Source organism: Symphalangus syndactylus, chromosome 20, assembly GCF_028878055.3.
Source record: "Symphalangus syndactylus isolate Jambi chromosome 20, NHGRI_mSymSyn1-v2.1_pri, whole genome shotgun sequence".
Lineage (NCBI taxonomy): Eukaryota > Metazoa > Chordata > Mammalia > Primates > Hylobatidae > Symphalangus > Symphalangus syndactylus.
Genome location: NC_072442.2, coordinates 58,614,844 through 58,639,151, shown reverse-complemented (window position 1 = coordinate 58,639,151; position 24,308 = coordinate 58,614,844). Strand labels below are relative to the sequence as shown.

At 46.3% G+C, this 24,308-nt stretch overlaps 1 protein-coding gene across 10 annotated transcripts in view; it reads left to right on the top strand.

The window, feature by feature from the left end:
* Nucleotides 1–22,563, top strand: part of USP43 (ubiquitin specific peptidase 43) — an 85,064-nt gene extending 62,501 nt beyond the window's left edge. For all 10 annotated transcript variants that reach the window (XM_055257262.2, XM_055257272.2, XM_063629442.1 and 7 more), the window contains 3 exons: nucleotides 3,313–3,471; nucleotides 5,308–5,472; nucleotides 20,811–22,563. In XM_055257262.2, the coding sequence (XP_055113237.2) occupies nucleotides 3,313–3,471; nucleotides 5,308–5,472; nucleotides 20,811–21,847 (1,361 nt within the window). In that variant the 3' untranslated portion in view covers nucleotides 21,848–22,563. The remainder of the gene's footprint in view (nucleotides 1–3,312; nucleotides 3,472–5,307; nucleotides 5,473–20,810) is intronic.
* The last annotated feature ends 1,745 nt before the right edge of the window (nucleotides 22,564–24,308 follow it).

Here is a 24,308-nt window from a genome sequence, read left to right as displayed (position 1 = left end):
ACTAACATATATAAGATGCTTCTCATATTGTAGGCCCCAGTAACTGGTAACTTTCAAGCTGCCATGTACCTTTTTGTTTTTTTTCTTTGAGATGGAGTCTCACTCTGTCACCCAGGCTGGAGTGCAGTGGTGTGATCTCAGCTCACTGCAAGCTCCGCTTCCCAGGTTCACGCCATTCTCCTGCCTCAGCCTCCTGAGTAGCTGGGATTACAGGCGCCCGCCACCGTGCCCAGCTAATTTTTTGTATTTTCAGTAGAGACAGGGTTTCACTGTGGTCTCGATCTGCTGACCTTGTGATCCGCCTGCCTCGGCCTCCCAAAGTGCTGGGATTATAGGCGTGAGCCGCCGCGCCCGGCCGAAGCTGCCATATACTTTTACATAAATGCTATCATACCATAGATGTATTTTTTGTTTTTAGTGGATTTTTGTTTGCCATTTTACATATCAAAATAAACTTAAAAGATGTTAAATGAAATAAAATATGATGATGAGGCACGTGACTAAATGGCAAAATGAAACACTTGGTTCCGTCATGACCTCCTGATGTGCACATCCATTTACGTATGTGCATATGTGTGTTTATTTGTACATACATAGATTAAGACTAAACAGAATTTCATGAGTTGATAATTACATTTACTACATGTGATATACCTTGGTCCAATTCTATTCCAGAATAACATATTACTTAATTTTAAAAATGCTTTGGCCAGGTGCAGTGGCTCACACCTGTAATCCCAGCACTTTGGGAGGCCAAGGCGGGCGAACCACGAGGTCAGGAGAGTGAGACCATCCTGGCTAACATAGTGAAACCCTGTCTCTAATAAAAATACAAAAAAATTAGCTGGGCATGGTGGTGGGCACCTATAGTCCTGCCTGCTCGGGAGGCTGAGGCAGGAGAATGGTGTGAACCCGGGAGGTGGAGCTTGCAGTGAGCTGAGATCGCGCCACTGCACTCCAGCCTGGGCGACAGACCAAGACTCTGTCTCAAAAAAAAAAAAAAAAAAGCTTTAAAATATTTCATTTTTTATTTATTAAACTTTTTTTTTTAAGTGCACTGATTACCAGTGTCCTGATGGGCTGATGACTGGCAATCTGGAAGACACCGAACTATATAGAAATTCAGGATCTTTGCTCATTAATTCATTGCACAAATATATATTAAGTACCTGTTCTATGCCAGACCCTACACTAGGTCCTGGAGCTTCAGTGATGAACAAGACAAATACGAGGCCTGCCCTCATGGGACTTCAGTCTCACTTTGGAGACAGACAATAAAAAGGTGCTTATTCATTTTAGCACTTTCACTACCTGACATTTTGAAAGGGCGACTGATTGACTGTGTCTGTGATAGACATAAGGCCTCTCCAAGGATGTCACATGTAGGCTCAGAGCTGAGGATGAGACAGAACTAGCTATGTGAATAATGGGAGGAATTGCATTATGAGTAGCGCTTGTAGCATGTGCAAAGGCCCTGAGGCAGAAAGTATTCAGTGTATTTAAGACATGATGAGAGCCTGGATGAAGTGCAGCCGTTCAGGGGTAAGTGACGAAGGGTGGGGCTGGAGAAGTGGGCAGGACACTCAAGGCCATGGATGGGAGTTTGCATTTTTTCCAAAGGGGTGATAAATCATTTAAAGATTCTAAGCAGAGGAGTAAAGACATAATCTAGTATACAAATCAAACTAGTTGCTCCGCTGTATGGAGAATGTGTAGAAGGGATCTAGAGTGGAAGTTGGAATTGCAGTTAGGAGGGTGCTTCAGGGGCTGAGTGAGAGATACCACTGGCTGAGATGTTGGTGTTGACAATCAAGATATTCAAGACATATTTTGGAAGTAGAATCAGTAGGTCTGGCTTTTGGACTAGGTGTGGGGTGGAAAGGAAAAGCAAGAGCAAAGATGAACTCCTAGGTGGCTGGCTTGGATTAGTGTGGAGGTCAGCAAACTGTGGCCCACGGGCCGGATCCAGTCTAGGGCCTGTTTTTTTTTGTTGTTGTTGTTTTTTGAGACAGAGTCTCACTCTGTTGCCCGGGCTGGAGTGCAGCGGCGTGATCCTGGCTCACTGCAACCTCTGCCTCCCGGGTTCAAACGATTTTCCTGCCTCAGCCTCCTAAGTAGCTGGGATTACAGGCGCCCAGCACTACGCCCAGCTAATTTTTTGTATTTTTAGTAGAGACGGGGTTTCACCATGTTGGCCAGGCTGGTCTCGAACTCCTGACCTTGTGATTTGCCCACCTCAGCCTTGCAAAGTGCTGGGATTACAGGCGTGAACCACCACGCCCAGCCTGTTTTTTTTCCCCCCTTTATTAATAATCTATTGGTTAAAAATGGTTTTTACAATTTTAAAAGTGGGAGAAAGACACTCAGAATATGCGACAGAAAACATATGTGGCCATATGTGACCTTCAAAGTCTCAATATTTGTCATCTGGTCCCTTATGGGAAAAGTTTGCAAACCTCCAGATTACTGGGTTATGCTGTCATTTGCTGACACGTAGAGGGCAAGGAAAAGGATATTTTGTTGTCGTTGTTTGAGAAATGGTGAGAATATTTATGAATTTTCCTTAGATGTTTGACTTCAGTTCTTAGAAAGAGGTATGCCATAAGCCCAATTGTGATTCTCATCTTCACTTTTATTGCATGCTTAATCAGAAATATGCATTTTGAAGCTTCTCAGAAGAAATGGGGTGAACGCTGACATTATTGTTTGGCTACCTAACTTGGGAGCTCCCTTTTATTTGAGATTTTGCCTGAGGAAGGGGTAGAATATTCAACTTAAAACAACAGCACTCTTGGCCGGGCATGGTGGCTCACGCCTGTAATCCCAGCACTTTGGGAAGCCGAGGTGGGTGGATCACCTTAGATCAGGAGTTCGAGACCAGCCTGGCCAACATGATGAAACCCTGTCTCTAATACAAATATAAATATTAGCTGGGTGTGGTGGCAGGCATCTGTAATCCCAGCTACCCAGGAGGCTGAGGCAGGAGAATCGCTGGAACCTGGGGGGGCAGAGGTTGCTGTGAGCCGAGATCGCGCCACTTCACTCCAGCCTGGGCAAAAGAGTGAAACTCTGTCTCAAAAATAAATAATAAATAAAAAATAATAACAGCACTCGTTATCAGTAAGAATCTGAGGGTATAACTTACTGATCTTTTCTGATTCCAAAAAAATTCATTTCTGGCCAAAAATGGACTTTTTTTTTTTTTTTCTCATTCTGGTTTAAACATATCGCTTTTTCAGCTATGCCAGTGGGAAATGTCTTCCGACCTTTTGGGGCTCCAATAACTGATACTTGGGGTTGGGACCTTTGCAGCCTACTGCCGGAACTCTCTGGATGGCCAGTGGTACAGTTACGATGACAGCACGGTGGAACCACTTCGAGAAGATGAGGTCAACACCAGAGGGGCTTACATCCTGTTCTATCAGAAGCGGAATAGCATCCCTCCCTGGTCAGCCAGCAGCTCCATGAGAGGTAGGTGCTGCTGCTCATGACAGGAGGGCGGTGTGAGGAAGTCACTTTAAGAACTGGGAAGAGGCTCAGTTGAACATCAAGGACCAGGAGAGGTTGGCAAGGATCTGAAAGAGGAAGCCTGGGATGCTGCTGCAGAAACCTGAGCAGCATAGACTAGTTGCTCATTTGCCAGGGTGTGGGATGGATGGATTATAATTCAGGAAAGGGGAAAAGAATAATTGTTTGTATTCAGGGCAGGCGATGCTTGGCAGTGTGGAATTCCGTATTCCTAGTCTCACTCATATCACAGCAGGTTTTATGAGGTGTGTGTAACATAAACTGATGTCAGTCCTGTTGGAAAGGCAGGGCAGTTATAAAGGATGCAGGACTTTTCTAGGAAAGGTAGCTTTTTTTTTTTTTTTTTTTGAGATGGAGTCTCGCTCTGTCACCAGGCTGGAGTGCAGTGGCATGATCTTGGCTCACTGCAACCTCTGCCCCCTGGGTTCAAGCGATTCTCCTGCCTCAGCCTCCCGAGTAGCTGGGACTACAGGCACATGCCACCACCATGCCTGGCTAATTTTTGTATTCTTAGTAGAGATGGGGTTTCATCATGTTGGCCAGGATGGTCTCGATCTCTTGACCTCTTGATCCGCCTGTCCAAGCCTCTCGAAGGTAGCTGTTTAAACACTACTGCACTCCAGCAATTCATTTATTAGACAGCCTCAAACTTACTTGGAAGTCTAGAGAAAGAAAGTGCCAAAACTGACCCTTTCGTGTGATTTGTTTCACGCTGCAAACCAACTGTCCTTATCTGTGGGACAAGAGAGCATTAAAAAAATAATTAAGCAGATTTTCTCCTAACAGTTATCAGAAAATGGCCAAATAAATCCAAGAGTCCTCAGCTGGTCTAAATCAATCCTAACGCAAGTCTAGCTTCCATTTATAGAAGGAGATGTTGACAAAAGAATTAAAAACCTGCCCTATTCGAGAAAAGAAGGTTTTCTTACTGTCCAGTATAATAAAGATAATGTATCCCTACGGTGCAAAGGGTAGGCATCCTTAATGCCCACTGGTTTCCCTAAACTTGGGATACACTTCCTGTAACATGGCTTATCACCTGTTGAACTGTGCGTACTGGGGCCCTGGTACTGCTAATAAAACACTGTTACTCTGCCTCTGGCTGCAGCTCCGAGTAATACAGTCCTTTGGCTCTGGAAAAAGAAACAAACAACATATTTAGAATGCCAAAGCTGGTGACAAGTAATTTCATGGAAAGCATTTCAAAGCTTGTCAACATACTTTCCTTTGTTGTTGTTGTTGTTGTTTGGTTTTTTATTTTTTGAGATGGAGTTTCGCTCTTGTTGCCCAGGCTGGAGTACAGTAGCGCGGTTGTGGCTCGCTGCAACCTCCGTCTCCCGGGTTCATGCAGTTCTCCTGCCTCAGCCTCCTGACTGGGATTACAGGCGCCCGCCACCACGCCTGGCTAATTTTTTGTATTTTTAGTAGAGACGGGATTTCACCATGTTGGTCAGGCTGGTCTTGAACTCCTGACCTCAGGTGATCCGCTCGCCTCGGCCTCCATAAGTGCTGGGATTACAGGCGTGAGCCACCGCGCCCGGCCCATACTTTCCTTTTTGTGCTCAAATGCCTCTCCCTAAACTTTTAAGCTTAGTCACATGGGTGCCCGATCATAGGTTTCCCCTTTCGTCATTGACTGGTTTCTGCAGTTCTGTTCTGGTTCTGTAGTTCCGAGGCTGAAGGATGGGGCCGGAATGGGGATCTGGCTGTGAGATGCTCCCCTAGGACTCTGAAGGGCTGGGGTTGGGCTCAGCCTCCCTCTCTGTGTTTCCTCCACAGGCTCTACCAGCTCCTCCCTGTCCGATCACTGGCTCCTACGACTGGGGAGCCACGCTGGCAGCACTAGGGGAAGCCTGCTGTCCTGGAGCTCTGCCCCCTGCCCCTCCCTGCCCCAGGTTCCCGACTCTCCCGTCTTCACCAACAGCCTCTGTAATCAGGAAAAGGGTATGTTGGTTAAATGTGCTTGGTTGATTTTCATTTTCTGTAACGTCTGTTGTTATTGCTCAGTATGAAAGCGCCGTCACTTCATAGCCTTGAATGGAAAGGGTCCATGATTACAAGAGGTTCGTTCATCTCTTAAATGGGGTCTTCTATGACCTGCCCTTCCTTGCCCGCTTCTCCCCATCCTCTACCCTCCAGCCACAGGTACCTTTTCTCTGCCCCCACATAGATTACTGTCATAAACAAGTAAACCTGGGAACATGGTACTTAAAGAAGGGAGAATGGCAAAGAGAATCAGGGAAGAGGGTATCCAGGCCCGGGGTGGAGGAGAGAGGGTGCACAGGGCCCGGGAGGTAGGGCAAGCGGGGAACATCTTTCTAGGGGGCGACACTGAACACAGCCCTGAGTGAGAGAGAGTGACTTGTGTAGAAGCCTAGGGGTGTGTTCCAGGAGAGGAGCCCTCCAGGGTGAAGGCTGGGAGTGAGCATTGGATGTGTGAGGCACGGAAGAAACCAGAGCTGTGGCCGGAGCAGAGACACCCAGGAGTAGAGACAGCAGGAGTGGACAGGGGCCATGGCAGAACCCACCTTTCTGAGCTAGAGGTATAAAGTTTGGACTCTATTCTAAGTGTAGTGGATAGCGAGTGGAGAGGTGTTTTTTTTTTTTTTTTTTTTTTTTAAATGCTTCTGCTTTAATCATTGTTTTAAAAAAATTGACACATAATAATTGTACATATATTTGGGGTACATGTGATATTTTGATACATGCGTACAATGTGTTCATTACATACAAACTAGGGTATTTAGAATATCCATCACCTCAAACTTATCATTTCTTTGTGACAGGAACATTTCAAATCTCTTCTAGCTGTTTTGAAATATACAATAGATTGTCGGTAACTGTAGTCACCTTCCTGTGCTATTAAACATGCGAACTTATTTTATCTAACTGTATATTTGTACTTTTTTTTTGAGACAGAGTCTCACTCTATCACGTAGGCTGGAGTCCAGTGGTGCGATCTCGGCTCACTGCAACCTCTGCCTCCCGGGTTCGAGCGATTCTCCTGCCTCAGCCTCCAGAGCAGCTGGGATTACAGGCACCTGCCACTATGCCCAGCTAATTTTTGTACTTTTCGTAGGGACGGGGTTTCATCATGTTGGTCAGGCTGACCTCAAACTCCTGACCTCACGTGATCTGCCCGCCTTGGCCTCCCAAAGTGCTCGGATTACAGGCATGTACTACAGGGGAAATAGTACAGATGAGAAAGAATGAAGGCTGGGCACAGTGGCTCACGCTTGTAATCCCAGCACTTTGGGAGGCTGAGGTGGGCAGATCATGGGGTCAGGAGTTCGAGACCAACCTGACCAACATGGTGAAACCCTGTCCCTACTAAAAATACAAAAAAATTAGCTGGGCATGGTGGCACATGCCTGTAATCCCAGCTACTCAGGAGGCTGAGGCAGGGGAATCGTTTGAACCTGGGAGGTGGAGGTTGCAGTGAGCTTAGATTGTGCCACTGCACTCCAGCCTGGGCAACAGTGCAAGACTCCATCTCAAAAAAAAAAAAAAAAATGAAGACCCGAGACCAAACTTGGGGGCTCTCCAACATCTAAGGGTTGAGCAAAGGTGGAGAGGCCAGGAAAAGAACTGAGAAGGAGCAGCCAGTGAGGGGAAGAAAACCAGGTGAGTGTGTTTGACAGATGCAAAAAAGAGAATCTTAAGGAAGTAGCCAACTGTACTGGATGCTGCTGAGAGGCTGAGTAAGGTGAGGATGGGGAGATTCCATCAGGCTGGAAGGCCACCAGTGACTTGCCAGGAGCATCTGCCATGGCTGGAGAGAAGGGAGGCCTGCCTGCAGCAGGTGGAGCAGAGGCTGGGGTGGAGGAAGTGGCAGTGCTTACACACTCCACCAGGCAAGCTGACTGAAGGAAGGCGGGCCGACAGCTAAGTAGGAGATAGTAGAGATGCATTCAGTTGATCAGGTCCACAGGGAGATGTTGATGACAGTGCTGGGAACAAGGGGGTAACCACAGAAGCAAAGTCCTTAAGGCTGAGCATTGTCAGATCACACCTGGAATCCCAGCATTCTGGGAGGCCAAGGTAGGAGGATCGCTTGAGTCCAAGAGTTCAAGACTAGCCCGGGCAACATAGTGAGACCCCACCCCATCTCTATAAAAAGTTAGCCAGGCATGGTGGTATGTGCCTGTTACCCCAGCTACTCGAGAAGCTAAGGTGGGAGGCTCTCTCGAGCTTGGGGAGTTAGGGCTGCAGTGAGCTGTGAGCACACCACTGCACTACGGCCTGGGTGACGGAGCGAGACCTTGTCTCAAAAAAACAAACAAAAAACCCAGCATTACTATGTAAGAACTGTATGTCTGCGTATGTGTGTTTGTGCCTGTGTGTATGTCTGTGTGTGTCTGTGTCTTTGTGTGTGTCTCTATGTGTCTGTGTGTTTGTGTCTTTGTGTGTCTGTGTGTCTCTGCGTCTCTGTGTATGTGTCTATGTGTGTCTTATGTGTGTCTCTATGTGTATGTGTCTGTGTGTGTGTCTGTGTGTATATGTGTGTGTCTCTGTGTGTATGTGTGTGTGTCTGTGTGTCTCTGTGTAGGTATGTGTGTGAGTCTGTGTGTATGTGTCTGTGTTTGTGTCTGTGTGTCTCTGTGTGTGTGTGTCTGTGTATCTGTGTGTGTCTCTGTGTGTCTATGTGTATGTATCTGTGTATATGTGTCTGTGTGTGTCTCTGTGTGTATGTCTGTGTGTGTGTGTCTGTGTGTCTATGTGTATGTATCTGTGTATATGTGTCTGTGTGTGTGTCTCTATGTGTCTATGTGTATGTATCTGTCTATGTGTCTGTGTGTGTGTCTGTGTCTGTGTGTGTGTCTATGTGTTTCTATGTGTATGTATCTGTGTATATGTGTCTGTGTGTGTGTGTCTGTGTTTGTGTCTCTGTGTGTGTGTCTGTGTATCTGTGTCTGTGTGTCTATGTGTATGTATCTGTGTGTGTCTGTGTGTGTGTCTGTGTATCTGTGTGTGTGTCTCTGTGTGTCTATGTGTATGTATCTGTGTATATGTGTCTGTGTGTCCCTGTGTGTCTATGTGTATGTATATGTGTATATGTGTCTGTGTATGTGTGTCTGTGTTTGTGTCTCTGTGTGTGTGTGTGGGAGTGTGTATGTGTATATGAGTGTGTTTGTGTGTGTATTGTTTGTGCCTGTGTGTATATCTTTGTGTGTCTGTGTGCCTTTGTGTGTGTCTTTGTGTGTCTGTGTGCCTTTGTGTGTGTGTCTGTGTGCCTTTGTGTGTGTGTGATCTTTATTTAGCCTTTTTGTTCCTTCAGCCAGAAAGTGGTAACGTGTTCAAATTATTTTTTTAGTTCCTTATTTCTTGTTAGGTCCTAACTTAGTTTTTTAAATACAATTTTAATAGAAATATTATACATACTTGTGATTAGTATATTTTACATACTGCATACAATTATATATAATATATATATAAGCATATGTAAGTAAAGTATATTAATCCTTCAATACTTAAGTATATTAAGTATACATCTGATAAATTTTCATAAAATGAACATCCTCATGTACCAGATTAAAAAGTAGAATGTTCTAGCACCTTGCTCTCTTGTATCTCTCTCGATCATACTGTTTTAAATAAAAAACAGCTTGGAGATACATAGTTCTCTGCACAGAAATTTACTTATGAGAGAGAGAGCGAACTGTTGTCTGTTGACGATTGTCAATAAAAAAGGAAACACAGGGGTTTGGAGAAGAGGGGGTGCAGGGTGAGGTTGGGGAACCACCTCCTCCTTTCTGCAGGTTCATCCATGGGCTGGAATCTGTTGCGGAGGCTAGCCTTGTGGTCTGACCTGGAGAAATCTGGCCTGGTCGTCAAGAGGAACACCCTGAGTTGTTACAGATTTATGGTTTCTTGAGTTATTTATGGATTCTCCAAAAATCCAATGCAAGTTTTGTCGTGAAGCTATCTGCGATGTCTGCTACTTGATGAATCTCACTGTTTCCCTTATTAAAATTTCTTACATTGAACCAGGTGTGGTGGCTCACGCCTGTAATCCCAGCACTTTGGGAGGCCGAGGCTGGTGGATCAGCTGAGGTCAGGAGTTTGAGACCAGCCTGACCAATATGGTGAAACCCTGTCTCTACTAAAAATACAAAAATTAGCTGGACATGGTGGCACGCAGCTGTAATCTGAGCTACTCTGGAGGCTGAGGCAGGAGAATCACTTGAACCCAGGAGGCAGAGGTTGCAATGAGCTAAGATCGCGCCACTGCACTCCAGCCTGAGCGACAGAGCAAGACTCCCTCTCAAAAAAAAGTCCTTACATTGGAAGAATAGTTTGCATGTTTATATTTTGTATTGTGGTTCGGTTTCGGAGTTGTTTTTGGTTTGCAGCCATTACCAGCAGTCCTGTTATGAACATTTTTGATCCTGTCCTTGGTGTCCGCACGTCTGCATTTCTGTTGGGTGTATGCCTAGGAGTGGAATCGCTTGGGCACAGTGTGTGTGTGTGTGTGTGTGTGTTCATCAGCTGCTTATTTCTTTATACTTTATGTCATCGTTTGTATCCAAGTACCCAATGCAATACAGCAGGCCCTTAAATAATGTCATTTCGTTCAGCGGTCATTTTGCTATAATGTTGATGAGAAAAAATAGTTGATTCCTGGCCGGGACTACTGGAGAATGCAGTTTGCTCATTCTCCCCATGTCTGCGTGGGTCTTCTCCGGGTGCTCCAGTTTCCTCCCACATCCTAAAGATGGACTGTTAGGTGATCTGATTTTCTGTACGGTCTCAGTGTGAGTGCGTCTCCCTGAGATGGGAGGGAGCCGATCCAGGGCTGGTTCCTGCCATTCATGATCCTGAGCTGGAATAAGTGGGCAAATAATTATCTTACTTGTTACTTTTCTTAAATGTATGTATAGCTCATATATATATATATATGTTTTGTTTTTTTTTTTTTTTTTTTTTGAGATGGAGTCTTGTTCTGTCGCCAGGCTGAAGTGCAATGCCGCGATCTCGGCTCACTGCAACCTCCGCCTCCCCGGTTCAAGCGGTTCTCCTGCCTCAGACTCCCGAGTAGCTGGGACTACAGGCACGCAGCACCACACCCAGCTAATTTTTATATTTTTAATACAGACGGGGTTTCACCATGTTGGCCAGGATGGTCTTGATCTCTTCATTTGGTGATCTGCCCACCTCGGCCTCCCAAAGTGCTGGGATTACAGGTGTGAGCCACTGCGCCCAGCCATGGCTCACATTTATTTCAATGTTTAATAGTAGAAGTGTTTGGGTCTTTATTTAGAAGTTTGGCGATGCTTTTGGGATGAGAAATATGCTGTAGGAGCTTAACTGTTATTTATATCAATTAGTCTATGGGAAAATTGGTTTCATTATATGTTGTTTTGCTTCAAGTTCAGGTTATCAAGAGCCTATCAATGATGCCGCAGAGACTTACTGTACCAGGCATGTACCAGACTCTGGTTACATAGTCTGGTACATGAGTTAATAGAGACGATGATAGGATCTTTGTGAGTTAATAGAGACGATGATAGGATCTTAAAGCTACAAGTGGTTTTAGATTCTCACTGAGTCCACCCCTCTGGTTTACAGTGATTTATGTGTCAGGGTTCAGTTAATTCCTTCCCCAGCGTGTGGCATTTGGGCTGCCAGAATTTCACGAGTAGACATGACACTCATCGTGTGTCTGTGCATCTTGGAGTTGTCTGATTTCCTTAGAATACGTTTCTGGGCTGGGAGCAGTGGCTCACACCTCTAATCTCAGCACTTTGGGAGGCCGAGGCGGGCGGACCACCTGAGGTCAGGAGTTCGAGACCAGCCTCAACATGGAGAAACCTCGTGTCTACTAAAAATACAAAATTAGCCAGGCTTGGTGGTGCATGCCTGTAATCCCAGCTACTCAGGAGGCTGAGGCTGGAGAATTGCTTGAACCCGGAAGGTGGAGGTTGCGGTGAGCCGAGATCACGCCATTGCACTCCAGACTGGGCGACAAGAGCTAAACTCCGTCTTAAAAAAAAAAAAAAAAAAAAAGAAAAGAAAAAGAAGAAAAGAATCCGTTTCTGTGCAGGCATACTACTTCATGCAGTATGTTTTGACTTGTCCTGGCTGGACATTTCTTTTCCCCTTATATTTTCATGATTGCACGTTTAAAATAGTGTCTATGGCCGGGCACCATGGCTCATGCCTGTACTCCCAGCTACTCTGGAGGCTGAGGCAGGAGAATCACTTGAACCTGGGAGGTGGAGGTTGTAGTGAGCTGAGATTGCACCATTGCGCTCCAGTCTGGGCAACAAGAGTGAAACTCCGTGTCAAAAAAAAAAAAAAAAGTGTCTGCAACAAAAAAGATGTTCTTTCTCAAGCTCATTCATCCCTGTCAGCACTGCCTATGATAAGCTCAAAAATTCATCTCAGCTCTGTGTAATGGCAAAGTACCTCAGGCCATTTCTCGGTTCTTCCGAGGAGAAATGTGCTTGACACCCTCCCAGGAGGAGGTGATTTCAAAGGATGGTCCAAGTTTTTCAGATGGTATTCAGACAGATGTCAGGCACAGCTCTAGAAAAACTCCTCAGAGACTCCTGAGAGGGCTGGGGGAGGGATGATAACTGTCCTGCAGACCCTTGCAGGCATTTTACTCACATTCTCTAATTCAGTCCTCAAAACCCTTGGGAGAGGTGACCTTATAGCCCTACCAAGGGGATGTCTGAGACTCGGTGTGAAGCAACCAGTCACACCTGGTTGTAAGGCTCACCCCTAGAAAGTGGTGGGACTGAAATAGACCCGTTCCCTCTGGGTGCCAGGTCTTGGCTCTCAGGCTCTTTAGACGTAAATGCCAGATTAGAGTCGCTTTCACATGGAGAGAGGCTGCAGGAGCCTTGCTTCCTAAGGGAGCTTTCCCTCTTGGGGTTTGACTAAAATGGTGACAGATTTTGAAAGCTGTTTTAGAAGTTCTGAGAGGGTTGAAAAGTCCAGCGTTTGCTGGACGTGGTGGCTCATGCCTGTAATCCCAGCACTTTGGGAGGCCGGGGCAGGTGGATCACCTGGGGCTAGGAGTTCGAGACCAGCCTGGTCCACATGGCAAAACCCTGTCTCTACTAAAAATACAAAAATTAGCTGGGCATGATGGCACATGACTGTGATCCCAGCTACTCAGGAGGCTGAGGCTGGAGAATCACTTGAGCCCAAGAAGTGGAGGTTGCAGTGAGCCTTGATCGCACCACTGTGCTCCAGCCTGGGTGACAGAGTGAGACCCTGTCTCAAAAAAAAGAAAGACTAGGAGGGCGAGGCAGGCGGATCACTTGAGGTCAGGAGTTTCTCAATAGCTTGGCCAATGTGGTGAAACCTTGTCTCTACTAAAAACGCAAAAATTAGCTGGGCGTGGTGGTGCATGCCTGTAGTCCCAGCTACCTGGGAAGCTGAGGCAGGAGAATCACTTAAACCTGTGAGGTGGAGGTTGTAGTGAGCCAAGATTGCACCATTGCACTCCAGCCTGGGCGACAGAGTGAGACTCCATCTCAAAGAAAGAAAGAAAAAGAAAAATCCAGTTTTTTTTTTTTTTATTATTCTTACTAAACCTGGGCAAGACGAAAATCTAGCATATCAGTTTTCAAATAGTGGTTGGTACCACCTCTCCTTCTCACCGTCATGACTTTGCAAATATGTAGGAGAGAGTGTTTTTTGTTTTTTGGTTTTTTTTTTGAGACGGTGTTTCACTCTTGTTGCCCAGGCTGGAGTGCAGTGCTGCAATCTCTGCTCACTGCGATCTCTGCTCACTGCAACCTCTGCCTCCTGGGTTCAAGCAATTCTCCTGCCTCAGCCTCCCAAGTAGCTGGGATTACAGGCATGTACCACCACACCTGGCCAATTTTGTATTTTTAGTAGAGACAGGGTTTCTCTATGTTGGTCAGGCTGGTCTTGAACTCCCGACCTCAGGTGATCTGCCCAACTCGGCCTCCCAAAGTGCTGGGATTACATGTATGAGCCACCACGCCCGGCCGGGTTTTTTTGACTGTCAAAATTAGTAGAGGTGACTATTGGCATTTATTCCCCGGATTGGGGGCAAGGATGCTAAGTGTCCTGCGATGCCCAGGAGCAGTCCTGCTCAGTAAAAAGTCACCACTGCAAAGCACCAGCAGCTGTCTGTATAGAAATGCTGACAGCCTGAGAACACCACCTTTCAGGTAGCCGTGGTTATGAACATCATAATAATGAAGGAATCTTAAACCAAAATGAACGGATCCAAGTGTTTTGGAGACTGCAACTTATATAATTGAGGTGGGTGTGGGGGAAGTTTCTATAAGAAAAAGAATATAAAAACATCTTACTTTTGCCATTTTTATACAGTCATGACCATGTAAAAAAAAAATGGCTGTGAGTCCTTCCCAGAGACCCCCTGGTAATAAGGGGCCCTGAAAGTTAAGCTTTCATAGCTTCTTAGTATGGGCGCTTCCGATGATAAATTGCCTCTATGGCTTTTATTGGGCCTCAAAGGTTTTGTTTTTCTCTTTTTCAGCACTTTCCCGATAGTATTTCATTTCAGTTTTGATTTCTTCTTTGATCTAGAGGTTATCTGGAATTCTCAACTCTTTCAGATTATTTTGGTCAACTTTTTTCTTTGATGTTTGTGGATTGTGATCCAAGAATGTGGTTTTCAAAAATTATTCCCTTCCTGGAGTCAGACGTGCTACCATTACGCCACAAGGCCACACATTAGTCCCTTTTTGTGGTCAAGTACATGATTACTCTTTTGTAAATGCTCTGTGCACGTACAAACTAATGTATATTGTCTATTTGAGGGATGTGAGCTTCATATCATAACTATTAAATTAGGTGAGTTGATTGTCTATTCAAGTCCCCGGTGTCTTTAAATGTACCTTCTCTGGGAGTTCTGGCAGGAAGGAGATATACTGAAACCTTCCTGTATAGCTGTTATCTTTTTTATTTTTGGAGACTGAGTTTCACCCTTGTCGCTCAGGCTGGAGTGCAGTGGTGTGATCTCAGCTCATTGCAATCTCCACCTCCCAGGTTCAAGCGATTCTCCTGCCTCAGCCTCCCCAGTAGCTGGGATTACAGGTGCCTGCCACCACACCCAGCTAATTTTTTTTTTTTTTTTGTATTTTTAGTACAGACAGGGTTTCACCATGTTGGCCAAGCTGGTCTCAAACTCCTGACCTCAGGTGATCCACCTGCCTCGGCCTCCCACAGTGCTGGGATTACAGGCATGAGCCTCCGCACCCAGCCTAGCTGTATCTTTAATCAAGTAATCCTTTCATTTTAATAATTTTCGCTTTATCTTGTTAGTTGCTTTATTACTAGCTGTCTACGGGTTTATGACTTAGATCTTTTTTTATGAATTGTGCTTTTTATCATTATAATGTGGCTCTTTATCCCTGCTTAATGTTTTCAACCTCAAATTCTACTTTGTCCAAGTTTAATAATCCCACCCTTTTCTTCTTTCTTTTTGCCTTCTCTGCTTCGCATTTGCCTGCTATCATTTTGCCCCTCTCTTGGGCTTTAGGAACCTTTCTTTTTGAGTTAGTTTTAAGTGGTTTCTCTTAAACAGCCTGGTGTTGGGTTTTTTGTTTTCTTTTTACCAAAAATTTAGAGGCCGTCTTATAATTGGAGCCTTCAGTCCATGCCGACTTAATGTAACAGCTGCGAAACTTAATTTTGTTCATTTCGTTTTTGAAGATGTTATATGGCTGTTTTTTCTTTTCCTTTCCTTGTTGTTGCTGATGCGAGCCAGTCACTCTTTCTTTCCTGGTTTATTGGGAAGTTTTGCCGCTCAGGTCACAAAGTAGCAATTTGTTAATTGCTACTTTCTCTATCCCAGTATTTAGAAGCCAATTATTTCCTTCAAGGTGCTCTATTTCACCACTGTCTTCTCTCCTTCCCCCCGCCATAAGATGAGAAATATATAATATATCTGTTGTCACTCTTTTCCCTGTCATTCCCCCGAAAATGAGAGCTTTGAAAGGCTTTCATGTGCCCCCTCTGGTCTCTTTTGCAAACTCTTAGATTTTGCTGACAGGGCCTAGTACGTTCTATTCCAGACTGTTATCAGAATTCCCCTCGCAGCACTTAGCTTTATGTGACACATTCTGAGCCGTCTGTCCTGCATGTAGGGTAGTGGACGGTACATGGATTGCAGTGTCCACTGTGCACCACTATTTTTCTCCTCTTTGTCACCCCCCCATCTTGAGGTAGTGAGTCTGGTTCATTCGAGTATGTGTGATATGTTCTCAAAATCTTTGCCCAGCCGCAAATATTTCCTTTCACTTGGGAGTGAATGGCAGCTTGGCTGGTTGCACGACTCTTGAGTCGCAGTCTTTTCTCTCAGGCATCTGAAGCTGTTTTCCCACAGCCTCCCAGGCCCCAGGGTTGCAGGTGAGAAGCCCAGGCTTTTTTTGTTTACAGGAGAGTCACTTGTCTTTTTCTGGTGGGAAGCTTTTAAGATCCTCTCCTTGACCTTGGAGTTTAGAAATTCTCCCAGAATATGCCTAGGTGAGGGTTTTTGTTCTTCAACCTTACCTAGAACTTGGGGGTGCCTTTTGTTCTACAGACTCAGGCCTGTCTTTAGACAAATGTCTTTTGGTTTTTGTTTAATGATTGTCTCTCCTGCTTTTGACATTTTTGTGATTTGCTGTTGAGTCTCCTGGATCTATCTTCTGAGTCTCCTGCCTTTTCCCCTGTAGTTTCTTTCTCTTCTCTTTTCCCCTCCCTCCCCTCCCCTCCCCTCCCCTCCCCTCCCCGCCTTTCTTTTCTTTTCTTTTTTTTTTTTTTTGAGATGGAGTCTTGCTCTGTGGCCCAGGCTGGAGTGCAGTGGTACGATCTTGGCTCGCTGCAACCTCCCCCTCCCGGGTTCAAGTGATTCTCCTGCCTCAGCCTCACGAATAGCTGGGATTACAGGTGCGCACCACCACACCTGGCTAATTTTTGTATTTTTAGTAGAGACGGGGTTTTGTATTTTTAGTAAAGATGGGGTTTCACCATGTTGGTCAGGCTGTCTTGAACTCCTGACCTTGTGATCCGCCCGCCTCGGCTTCCCAAAGCGCTGGGATTACAGGCGTGAGCCACCGCGTCCGGCCGCTCTTGTAGTTTCTGTCTCTTGGTCAGTCACGTTTTTCAGTCCCTGTTTTTTCAGTCTCTTCCTTGAGATGCAAGTTTATTGATCATTTTAAGCTGTCACATTTCCTCTGCTGGCTCTGTTTCATCAGCCGCCTGCTCCGATGCTTCTGGTGATTCTTCTCTGACCGCCAGACCGCCTCATGCGTGTTGCTGTTTTCTTTTCTGCCCCACCCTCTCTTGTATGGCAGTGGCTCTTGGAGTGATGAAAAGGGCAGCAGCCTTGGCTCCCGAGGGCTGGTGGTGTGACAGCCAGCCTTTTTCTTCCTCGCTTCGTCCTGCTGGTTCAGTCTCGGAGGTGGAGAAGCTTCAACTCATCGGTGTAGCTTTTTCTTATCTTAACGGGGACCAGAGGAAAGTTGGGGGGTTAGGCTTGTCCCAGGTTGCACTCTGACCTCCATGCAGAAATGGTCATCAGGCTGTGAAGTAATTGTACACGGCTCAAGAAACATCATATGGGGCCTGATACGGTGGCTCACGCCTGTAATCCCAGCACTTTGGGAGGTCGAGGCGGGTGGATCACCTGAGGTCAGGAGTTCAAGACCAGCCTGGTCAACATGGTGAAACCCCGTCTCTGCTAAAAATACAAAAACTAGCCAGGCGTGGTGGTGGGCACCTGTAATCTCAGCTACTGGGGAGGCTGAGGCAGGAGAATCACTTGAATCTGGGAGGTGGAGGTTGCAGTGAGCCAAGATCACACCGCTGGACTGCAGCCTGGGGGACAAGAGCGAGACTCTGTCTCAAAAAAAAAAAAAAAAAAAAAAAAAACTAAAGAAAGAAAAGAAAAGAAGCATTGTATGGTATCATGTATTCTTGCTTTTGCCAAACCTCATAAAGACAGGTGCACCATATTCTTTTTCCCTCAACTGTATCCCAAGTGTTGAAGACAGTCCTTGGCACATGGTATGTGCTTATTAAATATTTTTTGAAGGAGTAAGCAGGTAGATGTATGAAGCATGATGGAAGCCCTTGAAGAGACAGAAGATGCTTAACTAGGAAAAGTCTTGTTCTGTGGCGGGGGGGCAGGTGGGCATTAAGTACGGCACCAAGAGGTCCCCAGCCCTGTTCACAAAACACCTGAGTATGGATTGATGCATATTTGATTAGCCAAAAATAAAAAAGTCATGTAGAAATCAAGGTGGCCACACAGGGACAGGAACAGATGTGACCATTCTCAAAGCAGCGTCTGCTGGCTCCAGAGCTGCAGTGCGGAGGGGGTGTCAGGGGACTGAGCCTGTCAGCTGCACTGGCGCCATCTGCGTGGAGGGGGCTCTTGTGGGGTCCAAGAAGCACATTATGAATGCTGTGGGGCTTGTATAACCTTCAGGAAGAACCGAACGGCCTGTGTCTTTAATGCAGTGTAAGGCTCTAGGCTCTTCTTCATTCTCATTCAAGCCAGACTGGCTGGAAACAGAATCTTCTTGGGGCGGGGTGGGGCAGGGATTGAACCAGAGTTAGTGCCCAGGGGTCTCTGAACACCACTGTGTTCAGCAACTGTCTCCCAGCATCCCAGAAGGTTCGTCCATCTCCCCGGGGGAGGGGTACCAGGACTTGCACCCACCCTGGACGGGAAGTGACTTAGTAGAGAGGAAGTGTGATGTGAGCGTGGGGGCCTCTTATTCCCTTCTGTTCTTAGGCTGTTTATTTCTCAATTTTATTAAAGCCATCACTGTCTCAGATCCTGTTATCCTAGCCCAATAAGTGGAAGGAGAATAAAGATAGCAAGCGTGCTTTTTCACTGCCGTCTTGAGAAAGAGGAGACACGAGTTCCGTGGGCATCTGTGCTTCCCATGAAATGTGGCTCAGGCGTTGATGTCAGCCCCTGGCCTGAGAGCCTTTCCTACCAGGAAGAAAGGAAGAACTGCTATTTCGGGCAGCTGCCAACTCCTCTCGCCACCTGCCGGGGCTCCAGGCAACATGCTCTCATTTTGAAAGGCTAAAAGTCACAGCTTTGTCCTACTAATACAAAGCGTCCCTTTCTGCCCTTCCCAGGGCTGCGGAAGAGAAAAAAAGAAGGAAACTTCACACACATCTCAGACCCCAGAACATTCCCCCCACTCCCCGAGGGCTGGGGATTTAATAAGGTCAATCCAAACCAAAATTACAGAGTATTTTGGGTAAAATTGTGTCTATGACTGGCTAATCTAAAGAAAAGCTTTGAGGAAAGAAAAAATCAAACATTCTTTATGAAAAACCTGGAAAGTCACATCCTTAAGATGCTTTCTAATTCCTTTTGGAGGTCACGGGCTTTCTGCTTCTTCCTGCTCCAGCCATTTCTCTAGGGGTGCTTGCTTGGTCCATGCGCACCTTGCCTCCCCCGCGTTCTTGCAGCCTTCACTCTCCTGCACCTCGTTCCTTTGCCCTTCCTGAGCTCTCACTTGTGCATCTGACCACCTCTGGCCCCTCTCTGTGTCACACATCGTGTTGGCTGTGCTGCTGACAGGGGGCTTTTTACGGCAGCAGTTCTGCTCCCTTTTGGAGCTTCTCTGTTTCATAGTTCGTTCAGGCTGTTAGAACAGAATACCACGCCTGGGCAGCTTATCCACAACAGACATTTCTTCCCCACAGTCCTGCAGGCTGGAAGTCTGAGATCAGGGTGCCAGCATGATGGGGCTCTGGAGAGGTTCTTCCAGGCTGCAGACAGCTTCATGTGTCCTCGCATGGCAGAAAGAGAGCTGGCTAGCTCTTCAACCTCTTCTTAGAAGGGTGCTAATCCCATTCGCGAGGGCTCCACCCTCACGACCTGATTACTACCCAGTGGCGTCACCCCTTTATACCATCATGTTGGGGATTAGAGCTTCAGTGTATGAATCTCAGGGGACACAAACCTTCAGTCCATAGCACCCTCAAACACTTTGTCCTACTAATACAAAGCATCCCTTTCTGCCCTTCCCAGCGCTGTGGAAGAGAAAAAAAGAAATAAACTTCACACACATCTCAGACCCCAGAACATTTCCCGCCCCCTCCAAAGGGCTGGGGATTTAATAAGGTCAATCCAAACCAAGGGAAGTGGCACAGTGAGAGTGGCCACCCATGGGGCAGACTTTAGAGGTTGCCCTGCAACCTTTCTCCAGATGTGTGTGACTGTCCTTGTGCCGGGTGGATTGTGTGTTTCAGCTGAAGAATTCTTTCTCAGTGATTGCAGACATCATGCAAAACAAGGCATTTTAATGGTACAGTGACTGATGACTGAGAATTTCTTTTTTTTTTTTTTTTTTTTTGGAGACGGAGTCTTGCTCTGTCACCCAGGCTGGAGTGCAGTGGCATGATCTCAGCTCACTGCAACCTCCACCTCCCGGGTTCAAGCGATTCTCCTGCCTCAGCCTCCTAAGTAGCTGGGATTACAGGCATGTGCCACCATGCCCGGCTAATTTTTGTATTTTAGTAGAGATGGGGTTTCATCATGTTGGTCAGGCTGGTCTCTAACTCCTGACCTCGTGACCCGCCCACATCAGCCTCCCAAGACTGAGAATTTCTTAAGCAAAAATACACAACCTTGGTTGTACATATGTTCCTTTTAGAAATGTTGAGATATAGGAAAGAATTAAGAAAAAAAATCCATCACAAACAGCACTGCCAGGGCCCTATCCACACCTTGTTTTTGGCATCTATTTCTCTATTCTTATTTGTATGTTTTCACATGCATGCATAATACACACACGTGTATATATTTTTACGAGTTGTATAGGTTGGTGCAAAAGTAATTGTGATTTTCGCCATATTTTTTTAATACCTTTTTTTTTCTTTTTTAGCCCAGGGTTAGGATATCTGAGATTCTTGCATTTGAAAGGTACAAGGACCTAATATGACCTAGAAAAGTAGGAACTTTCGCTGGGCATTCTGTTTCATGGGAATATTTAAAGACGGATGAAACTGATGTTCATTCTTAGGGCTAGATGCCCGTGATACTGAGCTTTGCCAGGTGTCTGTGCTGCCCAGCATGTAGATACCTTCTTTGGCACTGGCTTACCCTGTGGCTTCAAACGTGTAAGTGGATATTGAGGAAGAGTGGGTGAAACCATTGCTGTTCCCCAAAGGCAGGAACCCTATGTGGCTTCTTCACTGCTGTGTCTCCAGTGCCCAGCACAGTGCCTGCCACATCAGAGGTGCTCAGTGAATGTTAGATGACTGGCATTTCAGCTGCAGGGTGGCTTGTACAATGACAGTCTCTATATCTCTTTCAGGAGGTTTGGAGCCCAGGCGTTTGGTACGGGGCGTGAAAGGCAGAAGCATTAGCATGAAGGCACCCACCACTTCCCGAGCCAAGCAGGGACCGTTTAAGACCATGCCTCTGCGGTGGTCCTTTGGATCCAAGGAGAAACCACCAGGTGCCTCCGTCGAGTTGGTGGAGTACTTGGAATCCAGACGAAGACCTCGGTCCACGAGCCAGTCCATTGTGTCGCTGTTGACGGGCACTGCGGGTGAGGATGAGAAGTCAGCATCGCCGAGGTCCAACGTCGCCCTTCCTGCTAACAGCGAAGATAGTGGGCGGGCCATTGAAAGAGGTCCAGCCGGGGTGCCCTGTCCCTTGGCTCAATCCAACCACTGTCTGGCCCCTGGGAACTCAGATGGTCCAAACACAGCAAGGAACCTCAAGGAAAATGCAGGACAGGACATCAAGCTTCCCAGAAAGTTTGACCTGCCTCTCACTGTGATGCCTTCAGTGGAGCATGAGAAACCAGCTCGACCGGAGGGCCAGAAGGCCATGAACTGGAAGGAGAGCTTCCAGATGGGAAGCAAAAGCAGCCCACCCTCCCCCTATATGGGATTCTCTGGAAACAGCAAAGACAGTCGCCGAGGCACCTCTGAGCTAGACAGACCCCTGCAGGGGACACTCACCCTTCTGAGGTCGGTGTTTCGGAAGAAGGAGAACAGGAGGAATGAGAGGGCAGAGGTCTCTCCACAGGTGCACCCCGTCTCCCTGGCGAGTGGCAGGCTGAGTCCTGCCATGGACGGGCAGCCTCCAGGCTCACCTCCTGCCCTCAGGATCCCAGAGGGCCTGGCCAGGGGCCTGGGCAGCCGGCTTGAGAGGGATGTCTGGTCAGCCCCCAGCTCTCTCCGCCTCCCTCGTAAAGCCAGCAGGGCCCCGAGAGGCAGTGCACTGGGCATGTCACAGAGGACTGTTCCAGGGGAGCAGGCTTCTTATGGCACCTTTCAGAGGGTCAAATACCACACTCTTTCTTTAGGTCGAAAGAAAACCTTACCAGAGTCCAGCTTTTGATGGAGCGTGTCAGTATTGTGTGACGCTGGCATTCTTGGGACTTTGCCAAGCAACTGTAGGCAGCTTATGTTGAGAGTGGGTTTCCAGGAAGCCAGTTGTCTTGTAATCCCTAAAAAAAAAAAATCTTTTTTTTTTTTTTTTTTGCGGGGGGGTGGAGGGTTCTCCATATCTAGACTTCCAACACCCAAGGTCCATATAACCCAAGGTCCAAAACCTTCCTGTATCATTGGGTGCTTTGCTACAGTCTGGCCACTAGAGGATGCTATTGGGTCAGTATTACCAGTTTCAGGGCAAGAACTGGTATTTACTAAAAAGTTTTGGATGTGGGCAAACAAGGTGAACCTGGTTAATAAGAGTCTTCAGCGTCATGTCAAATACTGTCACTGCCTTTTCCTTTTTCTTTCTTTTTTTTTTTTAAAAACCGTGGACTTAAAAATATTTTATTTTTAATGCTTCTCTGGGATAAGCATTAAAGATGCCAAAAAAAGAGAAAAAACAAAAACGAATGATAGTGATGGTAAGGGAAGATTCTAGCAAAGAGAGATGGGAGATAAATGGCTGAGAGTTCAGGTGAATATTTAATATATTAAAAATTGTATTAAAGTTTTTCAGGGTATTTTAAAAATAACTATTTTGATACTAGAAAAAAAGTTCATTTTTTAATTTAAATATGAGATCTATGTACAATTTTAATAAAATCCTGTCCATGAAACATGCATGGCTGTCTGAATTATTCAAGTCTGATAAATGACCTTGTTTCATTCCTGCTGGGTAAACTTGGTTCATTGCTATTGCTATCAGAAAGTAGTTACTTGAGTTCTTTCTAAAATCTAAAAGTGCTTTTCGTTCCAACGACTTGCTGTTTTCTAAAGAAGTGGAAGCCTCCTCAGGCCTCTCTCTGGAGGGCTTGTGCTTGAAAAGACGTGAGTTCCACATCTGCCTGACAGACTCTTAGTTGACTGTCCCGTTTCCTAAAGCTCTGCACACTCTTCAATAGCGACTCTTACAAATATCCTGTCATTTCTTACTTAGAAGCTGCTAAGCCTGACCCCAGGCCTGGGGCTCAACAGTTGAGGTCACCTGTGCTTAAACAGTCCTTCTTCTGCAAATACTTCCTTTTTTGATGGGAAACATTTGTTCAAGACACGTGATCCCAAGAATTAAGTCTTCCTTCATACATATAGCATGACTCATTGATATGTCTCTGCTACATTTTTTTTTCTCTTAAGAAGGAGAATGGGCTGGGCATGGTGGCTCACACCTGTAATCCCAGCACTTTGGGAGGCCTAGGAGGGCAGATCACCTGAGGTCAGGAGTTCGAGACCAGCCTGGCCAACATGGTGAAACCCTGTCTCTACTAAAAATAACAAAAATTAGCTGGGCGTGGTGGCGTGCACCTATAATCTCAGCTACTTGGGAGGCTAAGGCAGCAGGATTGCTTGAACCCAGGAGGTGGAGGGTGTAGCAAGCCAAGATTGTGCCATTGCATTCCAGCCTGGGTGACAGACCGAGACTCCATCTCAAAAAAAAAAAAAAAAAAAAAAACAGAAAAACAAAAAAGGAAGGATGGAGTCCATTTTTCACCCCAGTGAAAAAGACAACTTACCTTTGATCAGAGCAACAGTTAGCAGGTAGAACTGAGATAATAGAGAAAGCAAGAGGACCCAGCCACCTGACCCCAGAGGACAATATGTATACCAGTAAACCTGTGTGTTTGCATTGCAAAAGAAGTCCATGCTGTCTTCAAGTCTTACACTGATGTACGCTTAGGCACTGTGGAAGACATGGTTGTCCAAGTGCTCTTGGGTAAATAGGAGTCTAGGAGTCTTCCTGTTTTCTCTGGTTCTTCCTCCCCTGTTGACTCTCAGAGCAATTTGTCACATTTAGTTCCCATTCTCTTCCTAAGCTCAGTCTCCCTTTCTTCCTCCTCCAAGAGATTGGGTTGGAACTCAGACGTGCACCTCCCTGGCTTCTCTCTTCGAAGGACTCCACCTTTAGAATACTCTTGGGTTGTTGGGGTATCATGAGAGGGTCCCAGGCCTTAGCAGTGTTCTCTGTAACACATTCACTCCAGGCTCTGAACTGTGGAGGTTCAGGAAGAGGCAATTGCATTTGACGCCTGGTGGATATATATCCCTCTGGGGTCTGCAACAAGGATGCCTGAGGCACCCTTGCATCCCCTTCCCTGAGGTCGCTTCTCCCTCTAGAAGGACCCGGTAGAAGCCTGTGAGAACAGAGCATGGGAAATGGTTGAGTCCAATTTCTGCCTGGAGTGGAGGCAATAGGGTCATGGTTCCAACATTGGCCATGCATCTGATGATAGGCTGCAGGCTTCCGGTCAAGTGATCCTTGAGGAGAAAGCATGGGAGAACCACTGGATGCTTTTTTCCTATCACAAAGATCCTAGGGATTTATAGCTAGGTGTTAGAGAAGAGTTGAAAGCCATTGAGCCAGAGAGGAG